General features: G+C 36.8%; 1 protein-coding gene across 4 annotated transcripts in view; it reads right to left on the bottom strand.

Annotated features, from left to right (window-relative positions):
- Nucleotides 1–1,331: 1,331 nt before the first annotated feature.
- Nucleotides 1,332–13,481, bottom strand: part of scaper (S-phase cyclin A-associated protein in the ER) — a 57,343-nt gene continuing 45,193 nt past the window's right edge. For all 4 annotated transcript variants that reach the window (XM_077567341.1, XM_077567344.1, XM_077567342.1 and 1 more), the window contains 4 exons: nt 13,096–13,245; nt 4,752–4,943; nt 3,045–3,093; nt 1,332–1,831 (listed from right to left, as the gene is read on the bottom strand). In XM_077567341.1, the coding sequence (XP_077423467.1) occupies nt 1,734–1,831; nt 3,045–3,093; nt 4,752–4,943; nt 13,096–13,245 (489 nt within the window). In that variant the 3' untranslated portion in view covers nt 1,332–1,733. The remainder of the gene's footprint in view (nt 1,832–3,044; nt 3,094–4,751; nt 4,944–13,095; nt 13,246–13,481) is intronic.

Below are 13,481 nucleotides of genomic sequence, written 5' to 3'. Positions count from 1 at the left end.
TCTGCCCGGACAAATAAGTTATTATTATTTATTATTATTGTTATTGTAACGAATAGCCAATCTTACCAATAAAACGATGGTTCTAATTAATTCTTTTTTTTTTTGCATGTAAATGTGTTTAATCAGCTTGCAGAGTACTTCGAATAATAATTTAGCATTTCCCAAAAAGGACAAAACAAATATTCTTCAGTGCTACATTAGTGGACGAGAAAACGAATTTGTAAAAACAAAATAAAAAAAATATTGGTATTGGCCAAAACAAACAACATAAATAAAGTAAATTCAATAGAACTAGTTGAAGGTGTTTAATAAAATAAAATAAAAGAAGCCAAAACAACAAAATAAAAATGGATTTTCTTTTTCTTTTACCGAATGAACATGAGCTCTCCAGAAAAAAAAAATTATATTTTTCTAAAAATCAACAGAACAAGTTAACATAACTGTATTTGGCAAAACAAACGCAAATAGAAAATGTAAACATCTATATTTTTTCTTTAGAAAAAAAAACTGTTTTAGGACCTCTGTTAAGTTTACAAAAAAATGCGCAATAAAATGAATAAAAAAATGGGCTATACCAAAATTCTAATTTATTGGATTTTCAACCCGATTAAAAAAAAAATACATATACGCATATAGACTACCTGCATGTTAGTATATATGCGTATGCCTAGACAGCCTAAATTCGCATTTTTAGTTTATCTATTTTTTTTTTTTTTACTTGAGTTTCTTTTGTCTTCTTTCCAAATGGCTACAGTCCAGACAGACGACAGTCTTATCTGCATCTGGCATCACCTGCCAAGGGCCCTCTGACAGGGGCCACAACACAACACACGGGGGTGGGGGGAGGAGGGGCTCCTTGGCGTAAGGAGAGGGTGGGGGGGCACTCCACGCCGCCCGCGGACGCATCTTGGCGTGTCCTGAGTTTATTTTCCTTCCAGTAGGAATGCGGCACGGCAAATAGCCGCTGGACAAGAGGGAGCAGGCGGGTCAAGCCGGGCTTGACACACAACACCTTCGCAATTTGTTTGGGAGGATCCGCTTTTATCAGTGCCAGGAAACGGAGACCGACCCATGTTTAAGATCAGCTCAGCCAACGGTGCTGCAGCACTTATGCAACATTGAAGGACAAATAAGCGGTTTCCAATTTATGATAGAATTTGCATTTTAACCTGTTCATTTTTGTCTTACCTGCAAATTAAGACGCATTGCAATTCAATTTCAAATTATTTTTATCAAGTGCAGCAGTGAATGAATCTCAAATGATTTACAGTCATTTAAAAGAAACCATATTTTCAATATTTGATGATTGAAACAAGCAAAAAAAAAGCAAATTTGAGCAGGAAGAACTTTTATTATATACATTTATACAAGCTATAATGAAGCATTAACATAAATATGTATTCTGTGCGTTAACAGTGAACTGATTAGTGTTTTACATTCTTGAGGAAGAAACCGAACGATGCCAGCTAGAAAAAACATTCTAAACACATTTGCAAATATTGGCGGTCACATCTGGCATAGGATGAGTACAAAATTGGACAAATGTAATAAATTAATGACGTTTCCAGAACAGAAACAAACATTTGTTGCTCTTTAACTGCAATATACAAAGAAGATATTTGGTGCAAATTCATCATGCACATCAGTCTGCTTTCCCAGCAGGTGCACCAATGCAGAATAAGGCTTCCACATTTATTTATTTATTTTTTTTACATTTGAAACAGGAAAGTCCGTTACTCGTCCTGCTTTTTGAGGAAAAACTGCAGCGCTGATTCCCACTGGTCTCGAGGGAAGCGGTTGGGCAACTCGCAGTAATCCAGTTGCTGGAGTGCTGCATGCGGGAGACGGGAAAGACACACATGTACATAATAATGAACTGTGTGAGTGTACAGGTGATAAAACCTGATTATTCACAAATCAACATTCCCGCTTTATGATGGGAGCCACATACAAAGTACAAGAAAGCACGTTCCGTTACATCCGTACTTGCCGTTTTTCACTTGTTTTATATTTTTGTTTTCCATACAGATATTAACTCATTCACTGCCATTGACGCCTATAAACGTAAAAAATGTAAACTATTTCTATTAGTTTAATATTTTTTTCCCATTTTAGTTAACAAAAGTATGAAAACCTAGACATTTTTTTAAAATATATATATATTTTTTTTAAAGAAAAGATAATTAAAAATTAGGGGCGTCAGGAGATTATTATTTTTTTCTTTAATAGTTAACTCACAATTAATCAAACATTTTCTATCTGTTCTAAATGTACATATTTTTTTTCTAGGTTTTCATACTCTTGTTAACAAAAGTGGAAAAAAATGTTTAACTAATAGAAATAGTTTACATTTTTTACGTTTATAAGTCTATAGCCGTCAATTGGCAGTGAATGAGTTAACTAGAGATAGACAGATACTGTACATGTTTTTTTCAGGGCCGATACTGATGCCGATTATTAGTACTTGTAGTCAAGGAGGCTGCTAACCGATATTTGAAGCCAATATTAATTTTTTGTCAAAAAAAAAAGGGGGGGGGGGGTATTGGCATCAATCTTCTTTAAAATACAAATTCCAATCTTGACGGTTAAAATGTTTTATTGCATATTTATTAAACCGTTTTTCAGACTTTTCAAAATCTAGAAGCTTTTTTCTTCTTAGACAATTAACATCCTTTTAAATTTCTAACAAAACATTCAGGGTATTAGTACGTCTTAAAAATTTAATTGGAGACTTAAGGAAGTAAATGCCATAACTCTCTAGTTTTTTTTACAGTAAAATTTTTTTTCCTAAAATTTAAAAATACCTGAAATCTTTCACATTTCTTTGGTTCAGAAGGTTTTCAGGGTCAGTAGCATCTCTTATGAAAGTTAATTGAAAATTTAAATAAATAGCTCCCTGAGATTAAAATTGTTTTAGATTTACTTTATATTGGCGGTCAGATAAAAAAAAAAAAGGGCCGATACCGATATTTTTTAACTATAATAACGACTTCAACATTGGGTTAGCATTCCATAGGAAAATAACTGTTGTGTGTGTGACTTACCACTTTGCTTTATTTTTGTGTCACATTGCTTCTCATTTGTAGCACAATCCTGTGGATTAATAATAAGAATAAAAAAAAAGAAGTTAACATTTTCATTGAGATTAGAGTTTCAAAAATCACATGAATTCAAGTTGAATTCAGAGCTTCATTTAGTAACTGGAGCTAATATACAGTAGGCAAATAAATATTGACAGAATTAAGAGTTTCCATTTCCCTTTGTATCTTAAAAAGGATCTTAAATCTTAAATAGAGGAGCGTGGGGACTGATCAAAAGATGTAGATTTGTGGGAAAAAATCTGAAATTGACCAAATGTGGACATTTCTCCTTGATAGTGACACTATACAGTATACCTAAACATATTTTGTGTTTTACAATTACACGTAACTATATTTTTAATGGTTGTAGTGTGGAGAGTCTCTGATAGGGCGATCGGACATTGGCAAAAGCTTTTCAAAATATCCTCCATCTCTTCTTATTCTCACATCTTTGAAGCCATAAGCTCTTCCCTTGACAATTGCACCCTGTTTTTGTGGTTCAAAAAAAATAAAATAAAATAAAAATACACAATAGAGCCTAAAATCCAATACAGACGCTCCCCTACTTACGAACATTCGAGTTACGAACAACGGTACATACGAACATGTCTGCGCGTACAGTATGTCGAAAAATGTTCGGTAAATTCGATTTTGTATGCGCGCCTTTTTCCGAGTAGTGCTTCTTTCCGCCGCTAATACCGACGCTTGGCGCTGTGAGAGCTCACCCAGCATTGGAGGCTCAGCAACGTGTCGAGGAGGAAGAGGAAGAAACGCCTGTCCCCATGAAGGAGGAAGTAACTTTTAAAGCCCATTCCAGCAACGACGAAGACCCTCTCATGATATAAAATCCTCCTCCATCATCTCCTTAAGCATCGAGTACATCTTCCAAAAGTAAGTTAGACTTCATTTTATTTATCTTATTACGTACATGTACATACTGTGTGTGTCTTTCGCTCTCTCTCTCTAACATACGTAGTACAGTACAGCACTGTACGTATTCTCTCCATTTTATTAAATGTTTTTTTCAGTACAAACCAATAAAGGTTACTTATAAAAGCCTTAAACATACTTATATAAACCTTCAATATACTTATATAGGCTTTAAACATAAATTATAATACAAAATATAGCGCTGAAGCAACTTACGAACAAATTCACCTTACGAACGATCGCTCGGAACGTAACTCGTTCGTAAGTAGGGGAGCGCCTGTATAGGTCCGCAGTTTTTTTGTTGCAGCGCCTCAGTAGATGAACTGTAATTTTTGTTGGCAAGATTTTTGCCCGCATACTAAGTAGCCATCATCCATCCAGGTTTCCCCTGTGAGGAATGCTCCCACGGGGCCGAAAGCAACAATGAGACGGCGTGTGCATTGTGACTTTGTTTGAAAGCAATGACAATAGCTCGTCTCCTTGTGAATGGCGGCTTAATCGGCGTCCAAACAGTGCGGCTTGGCCGAGTGTTGTCAGAGGAAGATAAAGGTGACAAGAAGGTGTTTGCCGGAAGTCGAAGCAGCGGCAGCCGAGGAAGCCATTCGTCTTTGCGAAGAGCGCGCCTGTTACACATTGACCACAGCTCTCATAGTCGTTGAAAGATTTATTTAAATTTTTTATTTGATACCACTCGCTTTTTTTTGCACCGATGCGATTATGATAGCGTGCCGAGCGGTTTACCTGAATGAAGGTGGCGAGCAGCACGCAGCTCATCTCCTGCTGCAGGATGACCTTGTTGGGCCCGTTGTTGTAGCACGCCGAGATGATCGAGGGGAAGAGCACGCGGATGAGGCGCGGGTGGCTGAAATACTGGAAGGGCAGCTGACACAGTTTCTGCAGCACGCTGGGCTGCCGGCCAGACTGCACGATCACCTGTGTGTGTGTGGGGGGGGGAGGGAGGGGGCGGGGGACAAAGTAGAAATGCTCTCTTACTGTACTCGAGTATTTTTCAGACAACTTTTTACTCTTACAACCTGTAAATAGGTATCTTTAGTGAAGACGTAAGTAGACTGAGGTAAAGTCAACTGCGATTAAAATCTTGATATACTGGCAGTATTTGTAAGATGTTCACCATTTATTTTAACATTTTTAATTTTTAGTTGATTGACTCATTCACTGCCATTGACGGCTGTAGATGTCAAAAATTTATTTCAATTTCAATTAGTTTAGCATTTTCCCTCAATTTTGTGAACAAGAGTATGAAAACCTAGAATTTTTTTTAGAACAGATATATAAAATTTGTGATTAATTGTGAGGTTTTTTTTTTTATTAATTACGAAAAAATTACGCCCCAATTTTTTTTAGAATCTTTTCTTTTTTTTTTTAAGAAAAAAAAAAAGATTATTAAAAATTAGGGGCTTCAGGCGATCAATTTTTTAATCATAATTAATGACGCATGACTTCACTAGTTAACTCTTGATTAATCACACATTTTATATCTGTTCTAAATGTACAATAAAAAAAAAATCTAGGTTTTCATACCCTTGTCAACAAAAGTGGGAAAAACGAATAGAAATAGTTCAAATGAATTTTTTACGTCTATAGCCGTCAATGGCAGTGAATGAGTTGATAAATAGCCTTAAAAAAAAAAAAAGTAAGCTCCCCATTTTACCAGCATTTTGTTGTTTCTCGCTTTTTCAGTTCATTAGTGAGATTAAACTTGACTCAAAGTTGGGTCAAATAGACCCAAGTAGACGATCGGCCCTTTTTTGACCCATTGTTGGGTTATTTTTGACCCACCTGTTTTTAAAGTGTAGTTAAAATGCATTTATTAATGGTTTAAAATACATTAATTGCATTATATAATAGAGGTTCACTGTTTTACTGTAAATAAGAACATACAAATATTATTACAAACAATTTGAAAGACATTAAAAAAAAATCTATTAAAAATAAATTTTGAATAAAACAAATCTAGGGGAAAAAAATTCAAAGTTGCTTTTTAGTGTACAAACGTGAGGGGTTAATGTTGGAGGTCAGCGGGGCAAATCCAGACTGATGGAACAAAATGCAGTGGCATTATACAGGTAGGGGCCAATGTAAAGACCAAACATCGGGTCACGATGTCATAAATTCACTCCGATTTACAAGACTCTAAAAATATGCTTCTCCTTTGATAGTGCGCTGTCAGTCTGAGCAGAAGCATAAACAAAGTGATAATTCATCACTTTTATCAGCTCAAGGTGAAGCTTCTCGGGGCCTGCCCTCTGCGGACGTATTCATAGAGACAAAGAACAGCCTTTTTCTTATCGCCGCGTATTTACAGAAGCAGTGCAGGACGCGTCAAAGCCAGAAGGTGTAATAACAAGTGTTCTGTCTGATGTGACCAGCTCATCACAGTTGACAGTTCGGATTGTAAACTTGGAGGAAGTTTTGTTTATTATGTCAGAGGGTACGTTTACATCCAGATTGATTTGAAAATACATCCCAAAATGGGTTTGGAATAAAAATGGAGACTTTCAGCTTTATTAACTCATTCACTGTTCATTGACGGCTATAGACGTCAAAAATTCATTTGAACAATTTCTATTAGTTTTTCTTTTGTTTTCCACTTTTGTTAACAAAGAGTATGAAAACTTATAATTTTTTATTGTACATTTAGAACAGATATAAAATTTGTGATTAATCCCGAGTTAACTATTAAAGTCATGCGATTAATTACAATTAAAATTTTAATCGTCTGACACCCCTAATTTTTAATAATCTTTTCTTCTTCTTTTTTTTTTTATTAGGGGCATCAGGCGATTAGAATTTTTTTAATTGTATTTAATCACATGACTTCAATAGTTAACTCACGATTAATCACAAATTTTATATCTGTTCTAAATGTACAGTAAAAAAAATGTTCTAGGTTTTCATACTCTTGTTAACAAAAGAGGAAAAAATGTGAAACTAATAAATGGCCGTCAAAGGCAGTGAATGAGTTAATGAAATAAAAAAAAGGCATTTATCATAGAGTTCCTCAATTTTTAAGGGCTTGATATTTACCAAAGTTGCATGCAGAAATACATAGTATCATACCGAATTAAAAGTCTAACTGGTCTGGTGTATACAGGGAACTATAAAAGGTTCACTCCTCACAAGTTCTCTAATTCAATAAGAGGTTTTCACCCAGGAATGTGCGACTCACTGGTCAAATTCATCCACTAACGAAAAAAAAAGAAGCTTTCAGGTGTTTCCAGCAGCAGCGCTGCTTATTTTCAGTGTGTGTACTTTTTGGTATATTTGTGATACTTTTCACTCAATCCTAAATTGCATGCTGGAATGCCGCCCAAAGACAAACTGGCAACAACATTAGAGGTGGTTTTCAGCCCCACAGCCAAGCGTGAGTGAGGCTCATGCTCAAAGCAGGGCAAGTAAAGCGGAAACTTGAAAAGGTGAATGCCCCCTGGGGTCAGACATGTTGGAATTGGGATAAAAATGTAAATTGCATAAAACCACCATCCTGCATTGCGGCTTGCCTTAATGGTTTTGTCCAAATATGAAGATTGTGGGTTCAATCCTCATCCCCCTTTCCCCCTGTGACCATGTTTAAGTATGCTTGAGAGTTGAGAAAGACAACTAAGTGAACGAGGTGATTGTGGTCACAGCCACTGCACTTCAGAACACAGACGATAAAGAAGTATAATCAGCATTGCGCATACAAACTCACCAAAAATCAATTCATTGGAAGATAAAGGATCGATAAAAGCTTAGCTTGACTCTCCTCATAAGGGAATTAAGAGAAAAATATGGTTGGCCTAATAGCATTACTGCCAAAGTCATTTGTATGTTAATGTACTGTAACAACAGCAATAAAAAATAGCAATGTGCTTGCTTAAAATTGTGTTTCTTCTTTATGTTTGTGTAGATTCGATTTTGTTGCATTTGTTGTCTTTTTCTGTCTCCCGAAAATGGTCAAAAATGTCTTTAAGACAATTATATCATTAAGCTAAAGAAAAACATGCAAGCAGACATATTCAGACGCTAGCATCTCTATTTGCTTCATACTTACAAAATGTAGGGCGTTTGATTATTTTTTATTTTACGGATGTTAATATCTTTGTAGTAGGGGTGTCAAAATGAGTGCATTAATTCTGAGTAAATTTAAAGTTCCTTTAATGCCACTAATTGTTTTAATGCGTGATTAACTCATTCACTGCCATTGACGGCTATAGACGTCAAAAATTCATTTGAACTATTTCTTTTAGTTTAACATTTTTTTCCACTTTTGTTAACAAGAACATGAAAACCTATAATTTTTTTATTGTACATTTAGGACACATATAAAATTTGAGATTAATCGTGAGTTAACTAGTGAAGTCATGCGATTAATTACGCAAAAAAAAATTTAGCGCCTGACGCCCCTAATTTTTTTAATAATCTTTTCTTTTTTAAATCGCGATTAAAATTTTGAATTGTATTACTTCAATGGTTAACTCACGATTAATTAAAAAAAAAATCTGTTCTAAATGTACAATATTTTTTTTCTAGGTTTTCATACTCTTGTTGAAAAAAGTTAAGCTAGTAGAAATAGTTCAAATGAATTTTTGACATCTATAGCCGTCAATGGCAGTGAATGAGTTAATGACAACGCCTTACTTGGAAAGACTGTACTGGTGGAATTCCAGTCTCAACGCACGTCCACGTCAAGTTTTAGCAGTAATAAATTCAATAATAATGCATATATTTGTGGAGACTGGGGTCAAGTTGTATTTTACAATTTTAGAAATGTGCAAAATTTCACAAATTATCTCATGTTAAAGATTAGATAGCTGTTAATATGAAAAGAAAAATGCACTGAGCTGTCACCAATGTCTTACAAATGCAATTATGCCATCTAGTGGCAGAAAAATAATCTCAACACAAATCAATATCACACTTGCTTTTTACAGTACAGTACCATATTTTACATTCAACTCAATTTTATGAATTTTTATGAAATTACTGTATCAATGGTGCATATTTCTATTCGTGTAACATTTTTCCACTTATGAAAACTAAGAAAATACAATATTTTATTGTACATTTTATTGCACAATCAAAACAGATATAAAATTTGCGATTAATCCTGAGTTAACTGTTGAAGTTATGTGATTATGATTAAAAATTGTAATCTCCTGATATCCCTACTTTTTAAGACTTGCGCAATAAGAATGTAAATAAGGGAAATGTGCAAGAGGCATCCTACATCAATCCTTTATAATTCGTTATTAAGACTGAAATGTTATAATGTTTTCTCATTTTTACACTTGAATGACAGTTGAGAGAGTATGAGGTTAGGATGGTGACCGGAGACTAAACTTTAATGCACCTTTTCCCCGGCTGAGTCCGAGTAACTGCACAGTAAAGTCTGACATAATAAAAAACCCGTCAAGGCATCTGGCCAGCGTGAAAACGCCGACCGTGGAAAAAAACTAAACGCCTTCGCTGCTCTGCTTCTGAAGCTGGGAGACCTGGCATTTTTAAACAGTGCTGCTTTTTATGACACTTCCATGACATAACTTCCTCGCTATTCACAATGACAACAAAGAGTGTGTTAAAGTTAATGTTGTGGAACGCGTGCAGACTTTTGGAGGGGGGAAAAAGGCAATGTGGAAGTGGAAACTAGGTTAAAGACGCAATAAACATTCTCCAAATAAGATTTTTAACAGCGTCAATCCAAATGTAAAATGTCAGCACTTGAATTGTGCTGATGATGCACTTGACGTATAATTTGCCGTGGAATCTATTCTGTCACAAAAATGAAGAAAGAGACGATGTCTATCATTCATCAATGCGTCTGGACAGCATCCTAACAACTTCACAGGAACAAGAGCCGTATATATCGTGCGTAGCGTAATACTGATAAGCCGACAGAGCAGCGCCGCAAAAACAACAAACAAAGCCAAGTTGCTCAAATAACTGTTTACAACCGTTTATCCAGACACGCGTCAGCTCCTATGTAAACTCTCTTTCGACAAGCCAATTCCAGCAACGCAGACATTGACATAGACACTCCAACTTGACTTTAGGGTAATTGTCAGCCGTCTGAAAAAAAGCCCATAGAGTCATGTGTTGACTCAATAAAACCAATATCTATCCCTGACGCCGCCGTCCTATCCTAGATCTCCCGGATGATAATCCCACTGTGGAATGATGCTGATGACAAACGCAATCTCCGCTCTCAAAAGGTTTGCAGCAGTAAAAAAAATAAAAGATGTTCTCGACTTCAGTAAGTCGGTCGGACTCGCATTCGTCGAATGTAAAAATCGCAGAACAATCAGGCGTTTTTCCTGCCAGTCAGCGGCGACTGCGTTTGTCTGCGTCTGTTTACTCTGCCGGGTGATAGAGAGTGTAACATTCCCTGCCGCGGGCGGCTTGGCTTGGCTTGTCTCGGCAGTAATGAGCCGCTGAAGGGAGCGTTTCAACATCAGGTTAGCAAGAATTACAGGCCTAAAGATCATGCTCGGGCCTGGAGGGCGGAGGAAACGCCCTCTGAGGGAATGGGAAGAAGCGGGATGACCCCGAAGATAAAGCTCTGCTCGGGAAATGATCTTCCGCAGATTCCAAAAGAGAAAATCTCAGCAAGATAAACAGCTAATCTCACCTCATTCACAAATCCTTTTATGCAACCTGAAATTAATCCTTTGTTTGCTTGCCAAGTGGACTTTTTTTTGCGTCCACGTGCACTCAAACAAAAAAGCTTTTCTTAAGATTTACACACAACACAAGCTTGTTGGAATCAATTGGGTTAACATGTCAACACTTTCCAATGACAGTTCCGCCAGTTCAAAGATTCCACCGCCGGCGCTCATCATCGTGCATGAATCACAGTAAGGAGATTATGAATGCATATTTCTATGCAGGATGAGAGGAAGTACACTTTTAATTGTAAGCGATCAAATAAAGGTTGTTTTTGTTCTTTAGTATTTTCACAGACCTGCCTTACAGACAATGCAACATATGGCTACATGGCTCAGTGGCCCCTACAAGCAAGCCTACATATGTTGCTCCCGCAATGGCTTTTTGTCTGACAAAGTGAATTATTCATGCCCCTTGAGCAGAAGGGGGAGGGGGGAGGGGGGTACATCAGGACGTATGCTTCAAAGTTCTGCTTTTTATGAGCGGCTTCATTTCTAGAGCACATACGTAAACAAAAGCTGGTGCGCCGACATTGAATCAGCGGCGACGGCGACCGCACGGGCCTCGGCTCGGGTTGCTTTTGTGCTGTGCCAGTGCTTACATTAGCCGGAGGAACGATCAAACTGCTCGGAATACTCTCCTAGACGCCATCCATCTTGGTGCGGAACTCAAGAGACGCGTTCCCACAAGTGGACCACTGGCGAAGATCGTCACCGTTTGTTAGTTGTGTGGGAAATTGGGAACCGTACGACCTGGAGGTCCAATGTGATTTACAAAAAAAATTCAAATACGTTATTCGTTCTCATAACCTTTTTACAGAGAGCACACGAACCACGGATCAACGATTTTATACCGAATTAGGAACACAAATTTTGCTTTAGCGAATAGGGTCATGCACGGCTGCGGACTTTATGTGCGCACGGAGACACATAATCTTGTCAGTCACGTTACTTAATCATCACCCCTCATTCGATTATTCAATATGAAATGCAAATTGCCTCTCACATTTTGTACATTACAATAATTGAAAGGGATAGGCTCACACAAGAAAGCCTGAATGTGGTACAGTGGTGGGGTCGCTTTAATTCAAATTGAAAAATCTGCTTAATTAGAATCACTAATCAGCCTATAAATTGCTAAGAGGACATCAACGATGTGTCAGAGGTTAGAGGCTGCTGTCTGTGCCCGTCGGATTCAACATAATCAGGGTGCAGCCAAGTGTAGCTGATCAGGGGCCTGCTAGACGGGCCATGCATGACAGCCAATTACACAGCAGTAAGATCTGCTCGTGCACATCACTGTCCCGTAAGTGGATAGAAGGCTGAGTTGTGCATGCCGTCTGGGGCACTGCAGAAGGGGGAAAGGGGGGGGGGGGGATACATTGGCCACAGGTAGGGAATTGCAAAGAAACTTAACTTAAAACAGGTGCTTTATGTAACAGGTAATAAATATTAAATCATGAGCAATAATCTAATTAGACCAAAGTAAGGATCGAGTTAATGTAATATATAAAATAAAAAATGCGCTAACTTATTGATTAATCACAAAAATTATTACATTATTAAACACACTATTAATTTTGACTGCAGATAATCCTTTATCTCAACAGCGGACGGTTGCGTTAAAGGTAGCACAGGTTGTGCTTGAGCAATAAACGTAACTAAAGCATTTAATAAATGTTTGCGTATGACATTCAGAATATTTGTTCTAGTCAAAATATTGGGGTCTTTTTTTTAAAAGTAATGCAAGTAATTAACAGACTAGAAAAAGAGGAGGTGGAGAGTGTGCAGTGGATACAAAAATGTGGAAGACAGCCTCAAACATTAAATACATTTAATTAAACACATACTTACCAGGTGCTCTTCAAATTTGGCGGGGAAAAGATGTTGATAAATAGCCTTTATAATTAAGTGATTAATCATAATTAATCAAAATGTAATCGTTTGACAGCTCTAATAAAAAACAAAATTTTAATATATGCAGTATAATGTTCAATTTGTAAAAAATACAATAAAAAAAAAATTAAATAAAAATATTATTCATTAATCAAGTAAAATAAAATCATAGTCCATAATTTTACAGTACATATAATTTTTTATTTGTCTTTAAGCATCAGCCAGTAACATATTTCAAGTCTGTTAAGTACCACTTACAAAGCAGAAAATGACCTCCTGTAAATTTTTCATGGTAATTTCTATTTATTTTTTGTTTTCGTAAAATCTTTAGTTGTTGTGTAATACTCTAATTAATTAAGAACAGCTCTTTGTAGGATGCAAACTTCCCACCCAAAATAATAAACTAAATCAAAACTGAACATTCAATTTATAAAGACAGAATTTTTGAAATAATTTTGTGGCCAGTGAGTGTAATGCAAATATTATCAGTTGGATGTCAATGCATACGTTTTCTACATCTCATTTACCTGGTTGTCCGGGTGATTGACAGTGAAGTATCCGACACAGATGATGACTTCGTGGAGGAGCTCTTCTGCCGAATGCTGGGTGCAGTACCACAGCAGCGAGCTGACAATGTGGCGGAAAGCGAGTGACAAGCCCTCGGCTCCTAGAACAGTCTGAGACATCGCAAGCGGCATTAGTGTGCGGCACGCTCAATTAACATGAATTGCCTGCGACTAAGATTACAAAGCTCTCAATGTAATAAAACATTTTATGTGTGTTGTCGTGGGAACATGCTTGGTAGAAAGAGTGCAAACAGACCAAATGCCATAAAACATCCCAAAACCAGCAGGAAAATGAGATGAGAGGAGCGGTTTGCTGACAGTATTTATCAAACATGTCAGTGTGACGG

Source organism: Vanacampus margaritifer, chromosome 6 (assembly GCF_051991255.1).
Source record: "Vanacampus margaritifer isolate UIUO_Vmar chromosome 6, RoL_Vmar_1.0, whole genome shotgun sequence".
Lineage (NCBI taxonomy): Eukaryota > Metazoa > Chordata > Actinopteri > Syngnathiformes > Syngnathidae > Vanacampus > Vanacampus margaritifer.
This window is presented reverse-complemented; position numbering and strand designations above follow the sequence as displayed.